We start from the raw sequence: 23,445 nt of genomic DNA, 5'->3' as shown, positions 1-23,445 counted from the left end.
TTTAAATAAGAGTGAGATAGTGATAATTATAGCACAACATATATTTTTTACAGTAGCCTACCATGCAAAAGAAAACGAGTGTGTATGTAAAACCAAAAATAAACCAGGAGCTATGGAGGAAAGTCAAGTGCCACGGTTTAAACCTTAAGTGAACAATGAGCAATTAACCTTCATTTATACAGCCGGATTGCAGAGCTACGTTCCCATTAGTTCCGTTCTTCTGTAGAGCAGGCCTGCTTCTCGCCCTCACCACCGCACACAGAGAGGGGGGAGTTTCAGATCAGACCCTGCGGGGCGGAGTGAGAATTGGAAGCTCGTAGAGTCCCGTGGCTCCTCATAAGTGCTCCTCCCCTCGGTTCCCTTCTCTGAGACACCAGGGGAGCCGCGCAGGAGAGCCAGTCCCACTGGCGGTTTGTTTTTTCAGGCCCACTGGAGCCTCTGAGCACCCAGCCCCCCCTCTCTCCGCCCAGGCGTGCGCACACCTCATGGGAGCACAATTAAGAGCTGTCTCTCCTGCCTGCCGAGCTGTGGAGGACTCCCTCCTCTACCCTTCCCCTTTTTTAATCAAATAAGCCTCCTCTTGAGGCTAGTCCTCGTTTAAAAAGTCGGCATGCAGGATTAGATTTTAATTATGGAGATGCAAAGACATGGCAAGCGAACATAATGAAGAGACAAGCAGAGATGTGAGGAGGGCATTGTTCTGGGGATGTGTCTGACTTTTCTCATGCACACCTGTATGTGATGATCAATGGACAGGTGTCTGAAATCTAGTCATAAACACAAATTCATCTTTACTGTAAATTATACGTACTATATGACAACATTTGAAATATAAATTGCTTGTAGATTATAATTTCCTGTGTAAATACGTCCATGAAGATCTAATTGTACAGGTGATAGGCTTTGTGGTGGGGGAATATCATCTTTAGAAACTTACATTGTACTTCATGAAATTGGGTAAACTGCTCCATCTGCAGGCAAACAAACTACAACCAACTTTAATTTAAATATAAACAATGCTAAACAAAATGTATAAACAAAAATTAAATGAATGCAATTCCATTAGCATTCATTTTTACACTTTTATAAAACCAGTGTGTGTAGAACTTTTTTAAAGAAATTAATTTGATTCAGCAAGGATCCATTAAACTGATCAAAAGTGAAAGATGGTTACAATGTTAAACAATTATTTCTATTTTAAATTCATCAAAGAATCCTGAAAAAAAAATGCATCACAGTTTTCCACAAAAAAATATTAAGCAGAACAACAGTTTTCAACATTGATTCAACATTGCAGCAAATCAGCATGAATGATTTCTGAAGGATCATGTGACACTGAAGACTGCGTAATGATGCTGAAAATTGCAATTGAAAATATATTCAAATAGATTTGTTTTTTAATTGTCGTTATATTTTACAATATTACTGAAAAACGTAAAATCAAGCATTATGTAGCCTACATTTTAATGATATATACTAGAGAGATCAAAACGTGGCCCAAGTTACCTGATTTTCCAATTAAAATAATGAGAGGAACATCAAAAACGACTAAATGGCCGTGCATCATCTCAGTGTTCTCATATAAAGCAGCCTGTATTCACAGGCCTGTTAAGGTGTGATGGAACCATATGGCTAATTTGATTGACAGTAAGAAGCAGCTGTAGGAAGCTGACACTTCCCCGCCAGGCTCCCGATCAGTTGTGTTACTGCTAGCACACATAAGCAGACCTTGACTCCTTCTCGCCCCCCCACCTGCTGGTCACACTCCTAACATGGGCACACAGCACACTCCACACACACACACATGCACAATGCCAAGCAGGAGATCACAGTGGCATTCCTAGCATCCCATGATGCAGTTCTTCTCCGCAGCTCTTTTGGACAGTGTTCGTTCAGTTGTCTGCTAAAACAAGCTTTACACAGCCTGCTGTCGAGCCAGGATAGCTGGACAGATTATTTACGGCAGTCTGACGGCACATCACTTGGCTGTTTGCAAGAGCACATTTAAATCTGGCAAGCATGGGATGCCTGGCTATATCTGTAGTGCTGAGAATGGCTTTTGTTCAGCCCAATTGTTCTCAACAGATAATGGGAGACAAAGTCGAAACAATATGTTCATAAGAGTTGCATGCTGAGTTAAAGCCAAGGGATTGACTACAACTCACGTTATAATGACTGGATTGAAACGGATGAGTTCCATATGCGTGTATATCAATAATATGCGATTGGTTTGCCCTATACGTGCCGATAAATCAAAATCAGAATCTGCCAGTGGATTTTAACCAAATGTTTTAATTGTCCTTTAAAGACAAAGGTATATTTCATAAATGTGTTGTAATTTGTTTGGATAGATAGATAGATAGATAGATAGATAGGTAGATAGATAGATAGATAGATAGATAGATAGATAGATAGATAGATAGATAGATAGATAGATAGATAGATAGATAGATAGATAGATAGATAGATAGATAGATAGATAGATAGATAGATAGATAGATAGATAGATAGATAGATAGAGATAACTATAGATAGATAGAGATAACTATATAGATAGACAGAGATAGATAGATAGATAGATAGATAGATAGATAGATAGATAGATAGATAGATAGATAGATAGATAGATAGATAGATAGATAGATAGATAGATAGATAGATAGACAGACAGAGATAGAGAGATAGATAGATAGATAGATAGACAGACAGAGATAGATAGATAGATAGATAGATAGACAGACAGACAGAGATAGAGAGATAGATAGATAGATAGATAGATAGATAGATAGATAGATAGAGACAAACAAACAGACAGACAGACAGACAGATAGATAGATAGATAGATAGATAGATAGATAGATAGATAGATAGATAGATAGATAGATAGATAGATAGATAGATAGATAGATAGAGATAACTATAGATAGATAGACAGAGATAGATAGATAGATAGATAGATAGATAGATAGATAGATAGATAGATAGATAGACAGACAGACAGAGATAGAGAGAGAGAGAGAGAGAGAGAGAGAGATAGATAGATAGATAGATAGATAGATAGAGACAAACAGACAGACAGATAGATAGACCGATAGATAGATAGATAGATAGATAGATAGATAGATAGATTAGTTGCAGTTTTAGTTTCATTTAATAACAATGTAGACCAAAGCAGATGTTTTAAAAAATAAATAAAAAATATAATAAATGTTTAAAATAAATCAACAGAGTTAAAAGTGTGACAACTAGCCCCATTCTCCCCTATACAAAGACTGTACAAAATATAATACAATCAAATAGTACAAAAAAAAATGTGTGTAACTGAGCAGAACAAAAAGAGTAGATAGTTGCAATGAATATAAAATATGTGAAGAATAAGTGATAAAAATGCAATGCACGACGTAACAGATGCATATATGAGTATGTTGTCTGCTGTTGCATCCATTTAAGCATAAGTCTAAAAAGTATAAATAAATATTTCTCGGATTCATCTCTCCAGAATGTTTGATTCTCATCAAATACACTCAAGTTAGACTGTGCTATGAGCCTCCTAACCGTGACTTGTAAGCTGGTCAAAAGTGTCTATACTGATCACCAATGTAACAAGGCATCAAATAATTAAAGTAATCCACGTAGCGGAGACATTGCGTCAACATCTGACCAAACGCACTGATGTGAGAAGCTAGCCGGCTTCACACGGACTTTAAACGACACATTAGGCGTGTAGAAGAGTCTTAGGGGGTTAGGGTGCATCCAATGATCCTAAGATAGCAAAGCCCACACACCCTGATCACATCACCTAGCATCTGTCCGTAACAATAACTGGGGGGTGGTAGGGTTGGTGATTCTCTATATGGCAAGTATTCTTCTGTTGTGCCTCCTCCTTTGTCTAAACATAGAACAGGTGGGCCGTCAAGCCAATTGTGCCAATATATAGCTGGAAACCGACGATGTTTGAGTGTCCCTCAGGCTTTTGAGACCAAGAACAGAGTAAAGAGAAGCTCTTCACAATGGTAGGAACCGTGTCTCTTTGCTTCGTCCAATCTTAACATGGAAATGGTGGTGAAACTGAGTGGCGTTGGTCTTCTAACTGAGATAATATTGTATTTTATGTTAGAAAGTACATGCAATGGAAGGTTTTGTACATGTATATCTTTTAAAAAGGACCATTTTCATTAACCCAGATCTTAGTTATGAGAGCAACTTTTTCTTCTTCTTTAAATTTCAGGAAACTTCTCAGTGAGTAACTGTTCCAGGAGTCAATATATAGTGTTTAATTTGTAGCATTTTCGGACTAAATGCAACTAAATTCATGATGTGCTTGAATAGGGCCACATTTTGACAGCTCTCAATGTCAAACTCGGCAGAGTTCATTTTGTGCCGTAGAGCGGTTAAAGTGTATTATAGCAAACGTCTTTGCGGGTCATGTCATTTTTGCATGAATTTTTAAGTTTTATGTGCTTCAAAATTACATTTAAATAGCATAAAGGCAGGGGGGGAAAAAATCATCTAAATTGTTTTTGCTCTCAATCCCAGGCACCAAAGAAGGCCAAGAAGAAGGAAGCTGCCAGCTCCAATGTGTTTAGCATGTTTGAGCAGTCACAGATACAGGAGTTTAAAGAGGTGGGTCATTTCTAGGATTCACTAACTTAAACATTTTATTTTAGCATATTTTTTTTGTACTTACCTCTGTAAATCTGAATGCTTCTCTAGGCTTTCACCATCATGGACCAGAACAGAGATGGCTTTATTGACAAAAACGACCTGAGGGACACATTTGCTGCTCTGGGTGTGTGAAGCCTCACTAAATGCATGTATATAGTGTAAATACTGGAGATACTTAAAGGTGTTTATCCTATTGATCCAACAAGGGTATTGTTCTAAGGGTTACAGTGGCTCCTCTTTAGCCCCCTACTGAATGCTGTGAAGCCTAAATGTGATTATAGCACTGTTTAACAGATTTAGATGCATATGAAACCATTGATAAATTCATATACAGCAGTAAAATCTTTCTAATTTAATAATTGATTTCATTACAAATCATAATGTCAGCACAACAATTCAAGTACATTTTGTTATTTTTTTCCCCCTCAAAATTCTAAAACTTTGTCTTTTAAAAGTAAAGCGAAATATACCTAGGCTAATTATAATTTTCCCTGGCCCTGTAATCTGGTCTCATTGGTATTTTATTGCATTAAATATCTATGGTCTACTCCCACTACATTCAAACTATCAGAGGAAGTGGCACTCTGTATTAATGTATATCTCTGTATGCCCGTGTTTGGCAGGACGTCTCAATGTTGGCAACGATGAGCTTGATGAGATGCTAAAGGAAGCCTCCGGCCCCATTAACTTTACCGTCTTCCTCACCATGTTTGGAGAGAAGCTCAAAGGCAAGAATCAAATTTATCAGAATTGAAATGAGAATCATGCTAATGAGGTGTAAATAGCAGCAGAACCCAGCAGACATCAGGCATGCTGCATACTGATATATGAATTGTATAGTTTAGCATCAGAAGCATAGATTTTGAATGCAACTTCCTCCAAAAATGACTCATTTCTTTGTTAATTAAAGGGATAGGCATTTACTCACCCTCATGTTGTTCCAAACCTGTATGAATTTCTTTCTTCTACTGAACACAAAAGAAGATATTTTGAAAAATATGGGTAACCAAACAGTTGATGACTTCCAAAGTATGGAGAAAAAATACTATGGAAGTCAACTGTCTGGTTACTGACATTCTTCAAAATATCTGCTTTTGTGTTCAGCAGAAGAAAGAAATTCATACGGGTTTGGAACAACTTGAGGGTGAGTAAATGATGACAGAATTTTCATTTCTGGGTGAACTATCCCTTTAAGCTTTTGACATGTATAAGACTATATTTGATTCATTATAGTTACAGAATAATCTATAATCTGTTACCTTTCTGTGACTGACAGGTACAGACCCCGAGGAGACTATTCTCAATGCCTTTAAGATCTTCGACCCAGAGGGCACAGGAATCCTTAAAGGAGAAGAGTAAGTAAATCACTGACTTTAAAGTCCAAAGTCTCCTTGAAATGCACAGCATTTAATATATTTCTTTTGTTTCTCCTCACAGGATCAAATATCACCTTATGTCCCAGGCTGACAAATTTACTGAGGCTGAGGTAATATACTTTTCTTTCTTCTGAAATGCAAAGGCACCAATTTGTCTGAGATGCTGATGATGAATTTTATATTTAATATTAAAATATATAAAAAATGCATTTTAATCAAGAACATTTTTACAAAATGTACCTAGGTAAACCAGATGTTCACAAACTTCCCCTTGGATGTGGCTGGCAACCTGGACTACAAAAACCTGTGCTACGTCATCACCCACGGAGAGGATAAGGAACAGGAGTAAAAATGACATTTCCGATGTTTCTCCATGTTTGTTCATGTCCCTTTGTGTGTTGTCTTCCTCTTAAGCTCTGTATCTGTGCCTTTTGTCAATAAAGAGATAAAAAAAACTGTTGTTGTTGGAGGGTTTAAACTTGCTAAAATACCATCCATCCATCCATCCATAAATAAGTAAATAAAAAAATGCTGTTTCCCATAAAAAATTTATTTAAAAAGTCAAAAATCAAAATACAAACAATCAGATTTTGGCTCTCAATAACGTAAAGTTTTACTGTGGGAAACTTTTTGGACAAACACTTCAGACATGGTTTCTTTCTTAACTCAACAACAAGAAAAAGCCCAAGATTCAGAAAGATTTTGTTCCCTCCTGAGGGGATTACAAAAGCTCAAGCGCAACAATAAGCTTAAAGCCACAATGGAGTGTTGAACGGTCCTCTGCGAACAAGGTCAACAGGGCCTTTTGTGTCTCTCTGGCTATTCACTACAACCCTATTTATAGCAGACCTGGGTGCGTTCTGCCATTTTGGGTTTTCAGCGAGTCAATGATAGGCTTTATGAATAAGAACAGGTGAGCAGAGGTGTAAACACAATTTATTGTGGTAGACGTTGCCCTTTCTATATAGGCAAAGGGCTAAATTTGGTTTTAAAGTTCTATTCTAGTGTATTTTTTACGGTTGCTGTGAGTTTTGAGACTTGAAGTGTTTTCAAACAAAGCCCCTGCTAAGAGTGCTATATATAATTATGTGCATGAGGTCATCTTAGGTCATCGATCAGAAAACAAAAAGGAAATGACAAGAAAAATTGTGCCTTTTTAGTTTTCTGGAAAGTCTTTAAGACTATACTTTTTTTTAATGACAATACAAATTTTTCAGCTTGATAAAATCATCATTCATGCTCATTAAGAAATGTGTAAAGAATGCTATTTTTTGTATGTATAATCATGTAAATTACCCCAAATATCCTGCCATTCCAAAATCCTCACTTTTACTATCATAAAAGAAACAAACTACAGTAAATACACACTTAAAGTCACTGAAAATTGATTCCAGTTACGTTCTTAATGCGTGTTTCTGTTCTTATTGTGAATGATTAATTGGTGCATGTTATTCAGTCTTACTTTTTATCATTTTTAATCAAGATCTAATAACTTGCTCTTACTATAAAATAACCTTTTTTTCTGCTGACATCACTTGGATACTTCTAACCAATAGCAAAATAGCTAATTAGTCATCATTTTAGCAAACTCACATTCAGGCTCTATTCTGTAAGTAATGCCCACTTTTCAACATCCAATCAATTCCTGATGGATAAAATAAAGGCCCGCCCTTGAAATACATCACATTACAGAAGATGAATGGATCGTGAATGTCAATGAAAATGGTTTTCGGACAGATTATTACCATTAAACATAAAATACATAAAGTAAATAAAATAGAAAAGATCAGTGCCACTTTCATTATACTCATCAACACATACATTGAGTGATCTGGCCTTCAGAACAACAGACAGGAGATAAAGGTCTTGTGGTCACAAGTGTTTGTTATTCACTCTTCATACCCAACAGAGTCCGGCTACTCTCTGTCCGAAGTAAGAGGAGAGGAGGGTCTGGCGTCACCAACACTTTTAGCACTGCCTGTTAGCATGAAGTCTGCCAGGAGATCTATTCCAGAACCAGAGTCCAACAGAGTATCTGGGCAGAGTGATGAAACGAAAGAAACAAAAATAAAGGGAAAGAAGCTGCATAACCATGCATGTGTCTAAAAATAAATAATTGGCTATATATTTATGGTCCTCTGATGTCAATTTTATACTTAAAAGCAATTCATCCTCATGCAACCTTAAAGTCATTACTAAATAATTGCTGCAGATGCTAACCTCTCTGGCAGCTGACAGCGTATGCCATGGGATACTAATGACGCTCTGGAATCCAACTGAGTCTAGTTATAACTTATAACTCCATAATTATAAACTTATAATTAATATTAATCCATAATTCTCACCATGAATGCCAATCATGTGTTCTAGAATGAGAACCCTCTCTGCCAAAATCTTCAGCGCTTCCCTCAACTGCTGCACCTGCAAGAAGTGACAATAAATCATCATAACTAAACATACAAAACTATCCCATTTTTTTTGTGCATCATCCTTACCTCTCCTGGAGTCTCTCCCGGCTCACCTTTAGGACCTGGAACACCCTGCTCACAAAATTTATTTTATATACATGTATATATATATATATTATTTTTTAATTACATTTAATTATCTTAATTATAAAAATGAAATGCATTGAAAAATAAATTCATTGATTTATGAATTGATTCAAAATGATAATAAAAACAAAAAATAAATAATTGTTATAAATATAAATGCAATCCAGTATGTGCGCTCACAGGCTGCCCTTGCTTTCCTGTTATTCCAAGTGGACCCTTTGAAAATAGAGTGAGACAATCTAATTAGCCCAAATAAAAAACATTACATTTTTTATCTAAAATGCAAAATGTATAAGATTAAGATGTAATTTCTATCTAAATGTAGGTCTTTATTGATGACTCACTCTTTCTCCTGGATCTCCTTTAGGTCCCCTGTCACCTGGTGTGCCTGAAAAGCTTATGTCAGCCTATGATGAATGTGAAATAATAAGTACACTGTGCCTTATACATCCATATGTATTGTTCATTTATTTATTTCCTCATTCAAACTGTAAATGCATACTATTTTAGAGCACATTTCATGTATAATCTGCAAGAACACTAAATATATCATTAACTCTTTCTATTTATCCTGAAATATATTCTAAATACATTCCATAATGATAAAAATGCCTTACATTTTTCCCCGGGGTACCTGGGTGTCCAGGTGGTCCGGCAGGCCCTGTTCAACACATACGGATAGAAGATTAAATGTGTGATGAAATAGGTGGGTGATACCAGGTGAAACTGTTATGTATGCTCTGGTGTTCTGGCATACCTGGCGGACCAGGAGGGCCGGAGGGCCCTGGGGATCCAAGGAAAGTCTGAAGGTCACGATAGGCAGAAAAGTCACTATCCGCATCTGAAACATGTAATGTAGGCTAATGTAACTTCACTTACAGCAAATGTGATTTGGGCAGCTGTACCGCTGTTCTGTTCAGTAGGATTTGCTGCTCAGGTTCTGTTTTGGGTTATGATGCTCCACAGACAGCTAACAAATGACCCTGATTAACTGTTGACAGATAGAAGCCAACCAGACTCTTAAAGTAAGGCAGAGCTCTGAGAGGTTTAAAGCTGATACTACTCAAATGCTGCCATCTTATGGTCATTTTGAGAATAACATTTGAAAGGTTGCTGCTGTTACAAATCATTTACGTATTCAATTCCTTATTTTCTTTAACCCTGATTAATAATGGTGAAAATTCTGTCATTAATTACTCACCCTCATGCCATTCCAAATCCGTAAGTCTTTCGTTCATCTTCGGAACACAAATGAAGATCTTTTTAATGAAATCTGAGAGCTTTCTCTCCCTCCATTGACAGCTACGCAACTACCACTTTGACGCTGCAAAAAGTTCATAAAGAGATCGTAGCACTAATTCATATGAATTGAGTGGTTTAGCCCAAATTTCCTGAAGAGACACGATCGCTTTATTTGATGAACAGATTTAATTTAGGCTTTTATTCATAATTTATTAATTGATTCTTTTATTCATTTTATTTATAAAGATTCACCAACTCACACATCAGTTGTGGTAAACGGAAGCAAATTCGCTTGACGTGTGAGAACCATTCTTGTATGTTACGCAGCACGTTTGAGCTTCCACAAGAACCAGTGAGGTTTGTTCTCGCACGTCAAGCAGGTTAGGTTGAACTTAAGGTTTATGTTCGCTGATCAAAGCGCAAATTAAATCTGTTCATCACATTAAGCGATCGAGTCTCTTCAGAAGATTTGGACTAAACTGCTCAATTCATATGGATTAGTTTTACAATCTCTTTAGGAACTTTTTGAAGCGTCAAATTGGTAGTTGCATAGCTGTCTATGGAAGAACAGAAAGCTCTCAGATTTCATTAAAAAGATCTTCATTTGTGTTCGGAAGATCTTACAGGTTTGGAACGACATGAGGGTGAGTAATTAATGACAGAATTTTCATTTTTGGGTGAACTATCCCTTTAAAGTCATAAATGTCAAAAATGTAGACAGTGAACCGCATGTTTAATGCGGACTGTTGTACTCACATTCGCCATGTTGTTTAGCCATTAGAGTGAAAACGTCTCCCCTAATGGAGAAGGGAGAGGGTGCAGCAGGCCCCGGCGGACCAGGAAGGCCTCTTTCTCCTGGAGGACCTTTCAGCCCTTGAGGTCCTATAGAGATCAGACGTAACCAGGGGAGCTGTGAAGCTAAGTGAAAATATTTGCTTTAATATTCCCAGTCAAGTTAAAGAGCTAGTTCTTACCTCTAGGTCCCATAGGACCAGGTTTTCCAGAAAAGCCTATCTTTCCTAAAGGTCCAGGAGGACCAGGGGGACCTGGGAGCCCAACAGGTCCTGGTTGTCCTTTTGGTCCTGGGAAGACAATATAAAATATAAAACAAAAATATTTAAAACTTATATTTATAAATATGTATGTATTTTATATATTTTAAGATTTAATTATATATAAAATAAAAAAGAAAAGAAAATAAAACAGATAAATATCATATGAAATTACACATCCTAAAGAACAATATAGTAAAACATATACATCATGTTTTCTTACCTGGTCGGCCAATGGCATTGGGTGTTATTGGTGAGGGGTGTGCCCTGTCCACCTCATTATCAGCTGTTCTCTCAGGTGATTGGCTGGAAAGAGGGAGAGGGGGTGCCTCGGCATCTCTCAGTAACATTATCTGTTAAAAAAGAAAAACCACACTCTTACCATCTTAACTTAAATGTGACTGGTTAACACAAGAGATTACCTACATTTCTATCTTACCTGAGCTTCGATGACACTCAAGCGCTCTTTGACGTCAGCATAACCAGTACAGTTCATGCACTCTAAAGGGATGAATGCAAAAAAAGAGATGTTAAGGTAACGTGTTATGACAGCAGAGAAAAGGGGGATTTTTCACCATCAAAAATGATATAGCACAGAGTGAATGGATTAAGCAAATGCTATAAATCTCTCAGCCATCTGTTGAGTCATAAGTCAAATCTATGATCATTCAATCTAAAGATTGCTCTGTTTTTGCAATATTATAATTGCATACTAGTCAAAGTGGTAAACAGAACTGATCTGAATGAGGTTAGTGTGATGCTCTCACCATGAACGTAACAGAGACACATTCATTCATACTGTCCTTAAAAATTCCAAGGATCCTTCCAGAGTCACTGATTTGTAGTCCAAAAATGAAATCAATCCCAAAACCTCGGTGTGAAACCAAAATATCAGTTGTATGCTCAGTGTTGTTTTGTGAACAACGAGAACTTGTTAGAGAGACACTAAATGAGTTCAATCACATCTTTGGTTGACATCCCTCCCTGGGGTAGGATAAGGAACAGGAAAACCAGACACTGGCCAGCCGTGGTTTTCCATATGCATGGAAACCTAGTGAAGGGAAATATCTCACTCTGGGTTTCCCCAAAATTCACCTTTCTCTTTTAAGAGAGACACTCCTCACAGCACAGAGCGGGTCAGGAGCTGAAGACAACCGCAAGGTGCTGGACCTTTCTGTGGAGGAAGAGCGATCTTCCAAGACAGCAGAGTCTTGGGAATCATTTGGCATGAAATGAGATGATGATGAATGGCAGCTGATCTCTTAGTGCTGAAATTTTATATGTGAAATGTAATACACAGATAATGAGATTAGAAATTAAACTTTAGAACAAAATGTAACAATATTTAAGAAACAAAAATTGATTATGCTAAGCTGGGGAAGCTACTTTAATGTAAACACGAATTGCTGTTTGCAACCCATTTATTACATATTATTTGACATTGCCATTTAAAAGTTTGAGGTCAGCAAAAAAAGTTTTAAAAACAAAATACTTTATTCAGCATGGACACATTAAATTGGTCAAAAATGACATTATTTTTCATGATTTTATAAAGTTATTTTGATAATAATAAATAAATGTTTGTAGAGCACCAAATCGGCATATTAGAATGTTTTCTGAAGGATCATGTGACACTGAAGACTGGAATAATGATTCTGAACATTCAGCTTTACCATTACAGGTATAATATTTTAAAATATATTAAAATAAAAAACAGTTACATTTAAATTGTAATATTTCACAATGTTACTGTTTTTACTGTATTTTGACCAAATAAAGCATAAAAGACTTCTTTCAAAAACGTAAAAAATTCTTACCAAGCCCAGTCTTTGTTTCTCTGTGAAATTGAATGAGAAAAAATTGTAGAACAGGACTTGATTTCATCCATCAGGGACTAAATACAGCTAAAAACAAAGACACTAACCACCTTCATTTTTGACTGGTTGAAACATAGTAAGGAATTGAAGATTAAATTTGGATTAAAAAATACCAAAAATGCAGTACAGGACTCATTTTTGAACTCATTTGTGTACATTCAAATGGACCACTAAAATAAACCAGACTTCCACTACTTTAAAAACATCTAAACTACTGGAAAATGTGTGTGGTTAATAGACCAAAGCTAGTGGTTTTGCTAATTTTAGTTAGTATGCAGCAAACTACTTGGCAACAAAAAACTAAATTATCATAACATCATTCTATTTTCTTCCAATGAGACATTTAGAACACTACAAGCTTTATAATCTGCTCTCAATTGACTTGACAAAGGCCACAAGCATGTCACAGTGTCATCAAAGAAACAGTTTGGATGCCAAACCTCATGAAGGGACATTAGCTCATTCCATGAAGCGCAAAGGAACAAATTTGTCACTCCTCACCACAATATACACATCCAACAGTGCAGGAAAGTTGACATGTCTCTGTTTTTCGAGGTGGAAGGCCATGAGGACTGCATTAAAGTGCAATGCTAACTGCATGTCTCCTCTCTGAGGGAACACCCATGCTGGGAAACCCAAAGAATGCCATTCACTCTATATCAGTTATGCTAAAAGATTAAATATAAAACACTAGTTCTATAATATTTACTTTGTAGGGACTCCATGGCACTGTGTGCAAGTTAAAGCGCTGTTGAAGTTTGGCAGACTATGAAAACGTAGAATGAAATGTTCAGCTGTCTCTGACATGCCTGTTCTCTTTGTGCCTTGGCCGTAACGCAAGGCTCTGCTGGATACCGGACCGCTCTCAGATCAGTGGACAAATGAACGTTGGGGTATTCTGGAAAAACACCCAACGGATCAGCTGTAAAGAAGAGCAGCACAATGGGATCTGCAGACACTGGACCGTTATGCTTTCTGCAGATGCGAGGGAAGGCTTAATCGGGCCTACATTTTTTGGAACTAGCACAACGATTTGATTAAAACTGACATGGTTAATAAAGTTACGCAAACACGTGCCAACGCAGACATCAGTGATGTATTGATGTACCAAACCAGAGCGCGACTCAAGAAGAACAAATACACAAATCACACATGCAAGCTGACCACATTAAGACTCCACACCCATTAACAGCATTCTGGCAGAGACTGATGGGGTTTTCAGAGATTATGAAGACATAAGATACTCCTGCATCTTCTCCAGGGTGAATGCAGTTTATAAAGTGGTTTATTGGTAAAATGCGACGCAATGAATTTGTTTTATACAGAATTTTAATAAGATGTATTGCCAGATCTAGATTGTGCGTCATTAACTTTTTTTCTATGCTAAATACAAGCAGACTTGTTAGTAATGAGCTTTAGTCTCTGTATCTGCCCTCAAACAAATACTTTGGGCACATGCATTGCAGGAAGACTGATAATTGCTTGCTATTCCTCTTTGGGATTCATTCGCTGGAAATTGTACCCCCCTAAAGCGTATAGTATACAAGCAGACTAAACAAATCTAAATTCAATCCAGTTTAAAATGCACTTTCACATAATTGCAGGGGTCTGCTTTTGCTTATTTGGTTTGTGAAGCACCTACATAAATAAATTAAAATAACATTTTAATTTACATTTGACATTTCATTTAATTCATAATATCACTGGGAGACGGGAGTTGCTCTCTAGTGACAACTGGAATAACGTTGAGAGACAAAGGATCTCTTACAGCTGTTGATTCCAGCTGCAACCACAACACCTTGCAGCTGTGCTGTCTTGCATTTGTTAAAATTGTGATGTTCATGTTTCTGATCTATTTGTAATATTGTTTTAGACTATTATGCATAGCCCATCTTGGTGACCATGTGGTACTTGGACAGTCCAACTGGATCAGATGTGTTTCTTGGTCTGAAAAGTTGAATAAGAGTAATTTAATAAGAGTAATAATTTCCAGCAAAATAATCATTTTAATCATTTTAGTTTAGCCCTACTTTGTGATTATTTAGACTAATTTATATTCATGGTCAGTGTTGGGTGCAATGCATTACTAATTAATTACTGTAATTCAATTACTTTTCCTTTGAAAAAGTAAAGTAAGGGATTACTCTGAATTTTTCTGTAATTTAATTAGTTACTTCTGATGTAAGTCTATATAAAACAATAGTGTATTTAACATCAAAATTAAACATCTAATGTTAAAATGTATGTTTTAAATGTAACCTTCTCCCTTTAAATAGAGAGAATAATCATTTCAAGAAGAATTTATGCGATTTTATATTATTTATTAAAAGAGCAGTTTCATCCTTGTATTGTTCAACTGGTCGAGGTTGATATGGGATTTAGAAAGTAATTGGTAATGAGTAACGCAACACTTTTTGGAGAGAGTAATTCGTACAGTGATCTAATTTCACTGTTTAAGATGTAATTAGCTAGTAATTAATTACTTTTCTAGAGTAACTTATCCAACACTGTTCATGGTGGAAATTACAGGGGGTTTTGGAGGTTTCCACCCCCATTTAAGGCTCAAACCCCAAAAGAAAGTCAAAAAGTTACTAAAAAGTAAGAAGTAATACATTTCATCATCACTAAAACTTAATATTCAATAAATATTTCAAAAACATTTTCAAAAGTAACCACAAAAAGTTAAATCACAAGTAAATCAGAGCTACAAAGATGTCACATACATATACATCACTTATATTAATCTATAATATACTCATATATATATAAATATACACTATATGTCAAAAGTTTGGAATAATTCAGTTTTTTTTAGACTTCTTTCAAAAACATTTAAAAATCTTAATTATTCCACACTGTATTTATTGTAGAATACTGTTTGGCTAACTAGAGACACTGCAGGCACCAAAAGACATTTTGAGTTGCTTAATGCTTAATTCTCACTGCACCCACACAGACGCTGATTAATGCAGACAATCACCAGATTACAGTATGTCACTTCTCAGGCACTGCACTACCCGCCAAACGCTGACATGTTCAGTCAGCGAAAACAAGCGCCAGCTATCAGCAACAGATGCTGACAAGGGTACTGAAAAACCCAAAGAACGTGTCCTGTTGCCATTGGTCGTGAATGTCTCTGTTGGCGTTGGTCACTGTATAATTTGCACACTGATTATATTCACCATGCATTTATGAGATGCAGTTTTGGGTTCATAGTCTTTACAAGTTACCCTAATGAACAGGTAGAACACATTGGCTTGTCCATCTGTGCTCCACCACAGAAATGAGATGATCTCACCCGCCACAGGCAGCTGAGGGGGCTGGAGCACACGCGTCCTCATCAATCATGAGATACCACACCACAGACATCCCATTTTCCCACAGCTAGGGGTACTGATCACAATCTCAATAAAGGAATTTCTAAAGCAGGTGATAGATTTGAAACTCTGCCAGGCCTTCTGGAAACCTGGTATGGGGGTAGTAAGAAAGACAGCTGGAGTAAACTATATAGATATAGATAAGACCCTGACCAGGGCATTATGGGAAGTTTGAGTACCCAAGTAATTCTGCTGATGGGAATTGTTCCCATGAATGACTAATGCCTTTAGTCTAACAATCAGGGTTTGGTGGTTTTCAAACATGAATCCATGAACCCTCAGGGAGCCATAATATTATACTGTTGATAAAATGATTTATACTTGTATTAAATTAACTGTTTAGTAAATGTACTTATAAAAAAACACTCCAACTTATTGTTTAGACTGCCATTTAGGGATCTAACTAACTCCGTCCCCCCAAACCACTGTTATGTGCAGCATGCATAAAAGTTAACTACTAAGTAAAAAAGTAGAGCTGCACCAAATGGTAAAAACAGTTGAGAGGTACGCAGAACATTTAAGGAGACAAGCAAGCATTTTGCTAAATGTATTTTTTGAGCTGTTGAAGTTATATGTTAAATTAAGATTAAATATGATAAACATAAATTGTAATATTTATTGATCCTCAGGTAATCTATCTTTACTCTAACAGTGGGTAGAAAAACATACAATGCCTAAAGCTGTATTATGCAAATCAAAGTAAAAATTTCTCAGATAATAATTGGTTTTTAGTAGTTAGTCAGTTTTTGGAAACATGTTGTATTTCTACACTACAATACCAAGTCTTTTATGTTTCAAAAGTCTACAATTTTCTGAAGTTTTTAATGCTCACCGAGGCTCTTATTTGATCAAAAAGGGATTTATTTGATTAAAACAGTAATACTGTGAAATATTAATACCATTTTTAAAGCTGTTTTCAATTTTTATATATTTCCCTGATGATAAAGCTGAATTTTCAGCATCATTACTCCTTCAGATCCTTCAGAAATCGTTCTAACATGCTGATTTAGAGATCATGAAACTTTTGATTGTTAGTGTATATCACAAAAAGCTCAAAAACCTCTGAATTAGGAGATATCAATTACATTTTTTACATCAAATACAAAAACATAACAGTAGATTTTTGATGTGTTGCATGCTATCTCTGGGAGTTCCTCTCTAGTGACAATTGGAATACCGTTATGGGACAAAGGATCTCTTACAGCTGTCGATCCCAGCTGCAACCATCCTCCCACACCTCAACAGCTTTGCACTCTTGCATTCCTTGACGTCTACTCATTCTTAGTCAAACACGAAGCTATACTTTTCACATAGTTAAACACAACTGATCAGAATATCCAAGTCTTTGACATACTTATGTGGAAATGTAATGAGATCAAGAGAAGAACTGGCCTCAATATACAAAGAATATTGACTAAAACAAAACTAACCGAGGGAGGTACAGCAACAAAAAGTCCAGCATTTTGCTGACTAATCTGATGGATGGGAAAGATTTCTTTGTCTGGGCTGCATTAATGAACAAACAACTTCATCACACTGGTATCTTTTAATACAAGGCACATGAATTTTCGACACTGTACATTCCTGAAGGACTAAACATCACTAATGTGGTTCAACATGACCACAGATAGTCACACAATTCTCAATAACTGTCAAAGTGATATGAATAAACATCTAAAGCACAACTCCAGGGGAGAATGAATCAGTTTAAGTTTCTTATCGCATTTCTGTTTATATATTTAGCTGGATTGCTCACTCTTACATTTGGCTTGTTCCTACAACCAAGGTCTGAATCCTGCCTGATGACAACAGCTTGCTAGTAAATGGTTCACCGAATGAATAAATACATGGACATGAAATGTACATCATGAAACATGCCCTAGATGGATGTGTTTGACCATTCGTGTCTTGTGTCTTTCGCATGACACTGCGTTCAGAAAACTCATGCTCAAGTTAGAAGTTTTTAAAAAACCTTTGACATTCGCTTCATGATAACTTTAGTTAACTCTACAATAAGTAAATCTACTTATTCACCAGCTAATTACTCTTCGACAGCAATGCAATAGAAATATACAGAGCTATCGCAAAAACGAAAGATGGCTGTGCGCTTGGGTCCATTCCTTGCATTATTTTCCCATTCCACATTTCCCAAAATTTCCCATTGCATTTGATTCATGTGTCTCATGTTTTAAAATGGGTGTGAATCGCCCATTTAGAGCCTAGTAATAGATAAAGCACCCTTTCCACAAACTTTTCTTTAAGAAGAGCACATTATAACACTATACTTAGTGTTATTTTACCATTGGATTCAAATATGGGGTTTCTAATACAGCTGCTGTTGGAGCAAATGGGAATGCAATAAAATAATTATAATAGCTATATTTGCAATGGTCATCGACCCATGTACAAGTTCACCCTGCTTTAGTTTAACAACGTTCCAAACCCGGAAATGTAAAAAGGGTTTTTTTAATGACTGAAATCAGACACAGCATTCTTCTTTAGGCCTCATTACACACAATAAATGGAAATGTTGGGATTTCACACGACTGACTTTGACCTAACTTGAGCTGTTTGACTACGAGTCACAATCCAAAGTCCAAAAATATGTTCTTAAATAAACCAAACACAGAGGGGCCTGAGACCCAGGGGATTGACAGCCTCAGGCTGAAGCTATGAACCCAATGGAGAGGGATAAAAAGGAGGAGGAAGGAGAAAGGAGAGAGGGATAGGGAATGAAGATTTCTGATTTATTCACATGTCAGAGATCGTGGCGCCCTTGGATTTGACCCAAACTAAATCATCCACATCTCAAAGGGGATGATCTGAAAAGAGACACCGCAGACGGGCCAGTGTGTCTGCTGTGGGGGGGGAGGAGGTTCATTAAACCAGCATCCAGAAAAACATGGGAATGTGTGTCATGGGTCAATTATCCTTATTGGGTCAAAATTATTTGGACTATTGTGACCTCTACCACATCTAACTGTGCTGTGTCAAACAAATTAAAATGAATCAAAAGCATTGACTCATTTCCTTAATTCAAAATATTTTCTTCCAGTTATTTATTTTAGTTTAATTAAAATGTATTTACCGATATATGCAAAGACCCAGAGCCGTGCTGGTTTTGATTATGACTATCACTCTAGGAGTAAAGTGTGTAAGTAACTGTACCAATATGACATGACATTGACATTAGACAGGGTTACCAGAGCCCCTTTCACACAGTGTGTTGATCCCGGGAAATTGCTGTAAAATTGCTAGAGTGTGAACGCAAACACGTCCCGGGATTGATGCCGGGATCGATGCCGGGATGGGGACCTAGTGACATTATCGGGATCAGTCCCGGAATGCGCCCTGTGTGAACAAAAGCTTGGACCAATACCGTAAGGGGTGTGTCGTAGTGATGACGCACGTGCCATTTCTACAACCTATGCTACAGCATATGGGGAACGAGCCACTCGGCAAACCCAGTCGCGCTACTGGGGAGTATGGACTCGTCTTTGTGTAGAAATGATGAAGAGGAGTTATCAGTAGAACTGACATCTGACAGGAGTTATCACATCCTGATGTCACGTGTCTTTATGGGATCTTTACGGGATGTGTGTGAACGCACTCACAGATTCCGGAAAATCACTGGCAGTGTGAATGAACCAAAATCAAACGATCCCGGGACAAATCCCGGGATACATTATCCATGTATTTTCCGGAATCTCTGTGTGAAAGGGGCTCAGGTAAAATACTTACAGATCTTTGTGTTTATACCCACAAAAGGTTAAGAAAAGGATGCATTGGCAGTAGACTTCCAAAGAACTTGTCTTAGATACTCTTCCTAAAATTCCTCAGGATAAATACAAATAGAATCACATCAGATATACAGATAATTTAATCTTGGAAGAATATAAGAAATATATTTATATTGAGACATATTGACTTTTGATTGCAAATTTTTGTATCATGGCAAATCTGAGCATATTTGTGACATGGCCAATCCTTATATAGAGAGAGGGGAAATACATTCAGTGGAAAAATTATTGACACTTTCCCTTTTTCTACCAGATGATTGATTCCCACAGTCAGACCAGCTGTTGTCACTCACATTCACACCCTCAAACTGAATGTAAAGGATCTGTCCTTGTTGCTAAGAGACTTAAATTTGAAAAAGAACCACCCACTAAGACACACCAAGCCAAGTGTAAGTGGTGTTTGCCCGTGCAAAACTCTTGCTCGATGCTTGGGTGGTTTCAATGTGGTTGCTTGCTTACACAAATCAAAAGAGTCCAACCACAAAATCACTGTGATAATGTTATGATTTTCTAGGCACAAGTAATAAATGTTATTCAAATGCTTCAGTAATACTTCAGTGAACTTGAGATTGGTGAGAAATGATCTCCCTCACCCTCTCTGCAGTCTTCCCCATGGAATCCCGGACAGCATCGCCATTCCAGAGAAGTGATTTTCCTGTAGGTCACTCTGTACACAGGTCTCACCAGAGTTCTGTAGCTGGGAAAATACAGAAAAGCAAAGCATCATCGTTAGTGAATGTGAGAGTAAACAGTAGAGTATAATCCAGTTTATACCATGAGATCATTTCTTTTCTCTGTACCTGATGAGGTTCGCACATGGTCCAGGCCATCGGCAACTCTGAAACAGTCGCTGCACAACAGTCTCTGTCCCATTTTGTGTCTGACATGAAACTGTCTTCTGTACTGTGTACTGGCACCGGTTCCTTATTCGTTCCATGATGAATAAACAATAATAATGACAAAGACCAGACCAATCAGTATCCAACAATGTCAAAAATCGAATAGAAAAAAAATCATGGAGAAATGAATGCCAATGAAATCATGGAAATTTAGAGCATTAGGTAGAGAGTGATAAAAGTCTTCCTAAAATTCCTTTTCACAAAACTCATATGGCATTGCAAAACAAACAAGCATGTGACTTCAGTAGTTTTAGTGCCATAATGTTTCTTCATGAAGCTCCTTCACTTCAAAAGCGAAATGAAATACAGCACAGTGGACTGAGGGTCCTCAGAGAGACCCTCTCAGTGGCACAAGCATATCTTTTTTCCTTTACCATGGGAGACTGAATGATTTATTCTCTCCCGACATTCATTTAACACCCGAAGGGTCTTTAAAAGAACTAAAACAAAAAAACCTGGAAAACTTCCTTTCTGATATGTCTCAGGTGATTCAAAATATCCCAGGATTGTGACCGTTTTGTCTTTCATGTCATTGTTCTTCTTTGTTTCACAGGACAGATTGTGATGAGTCGTGACCGGACCACAGGCGCACATGAAGCTCTACACGTCTAGACTAAAGAGCTCAACCTCAACCACATGTCAAACCGCAAATTATTTTGCCACATCTGTTGGGAAAAAGAACTATTCATTTTTAAGATAAATACTTTTGGCTTTGGTTTGTTTTGTGCTTTTTCTGGGAATTCAATCAGGGGTCCACATGAGTCTTCACAGATGTATTTAGGATAGATAGATAGATAGATAGATAGATAGATAGATAGATAGATAGATAGATAGATAGATAGATAGATAGATAGATAGATAGATAGATAGAACAACAGACAGAATGACAGAACAGATAGACAGACAGACAGATGATAGATAGATAGATAGATAGATAGATAGATAGATAGATAGATAGATAGATAGATAGATAGATAGATAGAACAACAGACAGAATGACAGAACAGATAGACAGACAGATGATAGATATATAGATAGATAGATAGATAGATAGATAGATAGAACAACAAACAGAATGACAGAACAAATAGATAGACAGACAGATGATAGATAGATAGATAGATAGATAGATAGAACAACAGACAGAATGACAGAACAGATAGACAGACAGATGATAGATAGATAGATAGATAGATAGATAGATAGATAGATAGATGTGCACTGTAAAATGATTTTTCAAAGTCGTAAATAAAACAATGATTATTGAAGTACGTTTTACAAGAAATTACTATTTCATTCTTTCTACTTAAAACTACTACTAATTTTTCTAAATGTCATGTTTAATTCAATGTTTCATTGTAATTATTTGTGAAATACTAGTGTTTTCTGAGTGAAAACTGTTATAAATATATCCTACACCAGTTTTTTTGTGTGTAGGTTATTTAAAAAAAAAAAAAAAAAAAAAAAAAAATTAGCCTACACATTACATATACATCCAGAAAAATTGTAAGCCACATAAACAGTTGTAAATAATATTTCTAAAAAGTAAAATATTGTTCGATTAGATAATAATAGAAATGCTCGACTGTTATAACTCGAGTTCATTGACCTTAATCCATCATCCTGCAATATACTAAGGCTTTAAATCAATCAGTTTGATAACCCAGTGATGCTCCAGCTGGTTAGTAAATCTCTTTCTCTAATGTTACACACATCGAGCACATGAAGTCAGAGTTTACCTGTTGAGTGTGTTTGCTCCAGTGTTGTGTTCGGACACTGTTCGCTGCAGTCTCACTGGAACCTGATAAAGAGCTGCTGAGGCTTTAAAAGGACGAAGCGACAACATGAAAATACAAAGAAGTTTCCAAAATCCCTCACGCATGGTCCGACGTCTAACAACTCTTTGCTTATTCCCTGCGCTTTATCTGATGTTGTCCTGCTCAGACAAGTTGTGTTAAACGCCTGAGTGAGTTATTGAGAGACCTGAAGGAGGAGAGACGAGACAGTCAGAATGCTATCCGCTCTTCTGGAGTAAAACACTGGCTGTGTCTCATAACATATTTGGCTTACTATCTAGTATCTACTAGCCTACATCATAGTTAGCGTGGCCAAAAAATGCTGCAGGGGTTTGTGACATCCAAAACGCCGTCTAGGTATGAATTAATGTACTGTAAATGGCAAAATAAATACAGAGAAAACAACTAGAGGAGAAACATAACATACATGGATAGAGATTTCATCATTAAATACAATGCTGATACGTAAATAAATAAATAATAATAATAATAAAACTGATGGGCAAAAATAATATTTAATAGTTCTGATTTAAAATGTGTAATGAGGCTTTAGCGCCACCCGCTGGTCAACCACTTTTTAATACCACAGATCTTGAATCTCCTACACTAAAGTTTGGTTCTTTTCTTTTAAAGACGTTTGTAATGTTTTTGAAAGAAGTTTCGTATGCTCAGCAAGGCTGAAAAAACTTTTAATACTTTTGTGGCAAGCGTGATATATATATATATATATATATATTCTTTGATGAGCAGAAAGTTTAGCATTTATTTGAAAAACTTTTTTTTTTTTTACATTGTGAATGTCTTTA

At 36.7% G+C, this 23,445-nt stretch overlaps 2 protein-coding genes across 2 annotated transcripts; one reads left to right on the top strand and one right to left on the bottom strand.

Annotated features, from left to right (window-relative positions):
• Window positions 1-3,889: 3,889 nt before the first annotated feature.
• myl10 (myosin, light chain 10, regulatory) lies at window positions 3,890-6,497 on the top strand. Its single transcript, XM_079862347.1, has 7 exons — window positions 3,890-4,013; window positions 4,537-4,623; window positions 4,714-4,789; window positions 5,289-5,393; window positions 5,942-6,020; window positions 6,103-6,151; window positions 6,286-6,497. The coding sequence occupies exons 1-7, from the start codon at window positions 4,011-4,013 to the stop codon at window positions 6,388-6,390; spliced, it is 504 nt and encodes a 167-aa protein (XP_079718473.1). The 5' UTR covers window positions 3,890-4,010; the 3' UTR covers window positions 6,391-6,497.
• A 74-nt stretch (window positions 6,498-6,571) lies between these two features.
• Window positions 6,572-22,917, bottom strand: col26a1 (collagen, type XXVI, alpha 1). Its single transcript, XM_079862027.1, has 14 exons — window positions 22,583-22,917; window positions 20,745-20,867; window positions 20,538-20,641; window positions 11,330-11,391; window positions 11,114-11,243; window positions 10,813-10,920; window positions 10,595-10,720; window positions 9,354-9,437; window positions 9,214-9,257; window positions 8,941-9,003; window positions 8,777-8,812; window positions 8,537-8,581; window positions 8,387-8,462; window positions 6,572-8,076 (listed from the first exon to the last, which is right to left on the bottom strand). Exons 1-14 carry the CDS (start codon window positions 22,723-22,725, stop codon window positions 7,958-7,960), a joined length of 1,263 nt encoding a protein of 420 aa, XP_079718153.1. The 5' UTR covers window positions 22,726-22,917; the 3' UTR covers window positions 6,572-7,957.
• Between the last annotated feature and the right edge of the window lie 528 nt (window positions 22,918-23,445).

Source organism: Squalius cephalus (genome assembly GCF_949319135.1).
Source record: "Squalius cephalus genome assembly, chromosome: 24".
Lineage (NCBI taxonomy): Eukaryota > Metazoa > Chordata > Actinopteri > Cypriniformes > Leuciscidae > Squalius > Squalius cephalus.
This window is presented reverse-complemented; position numbering and strand designations above follow the sequence as displayed.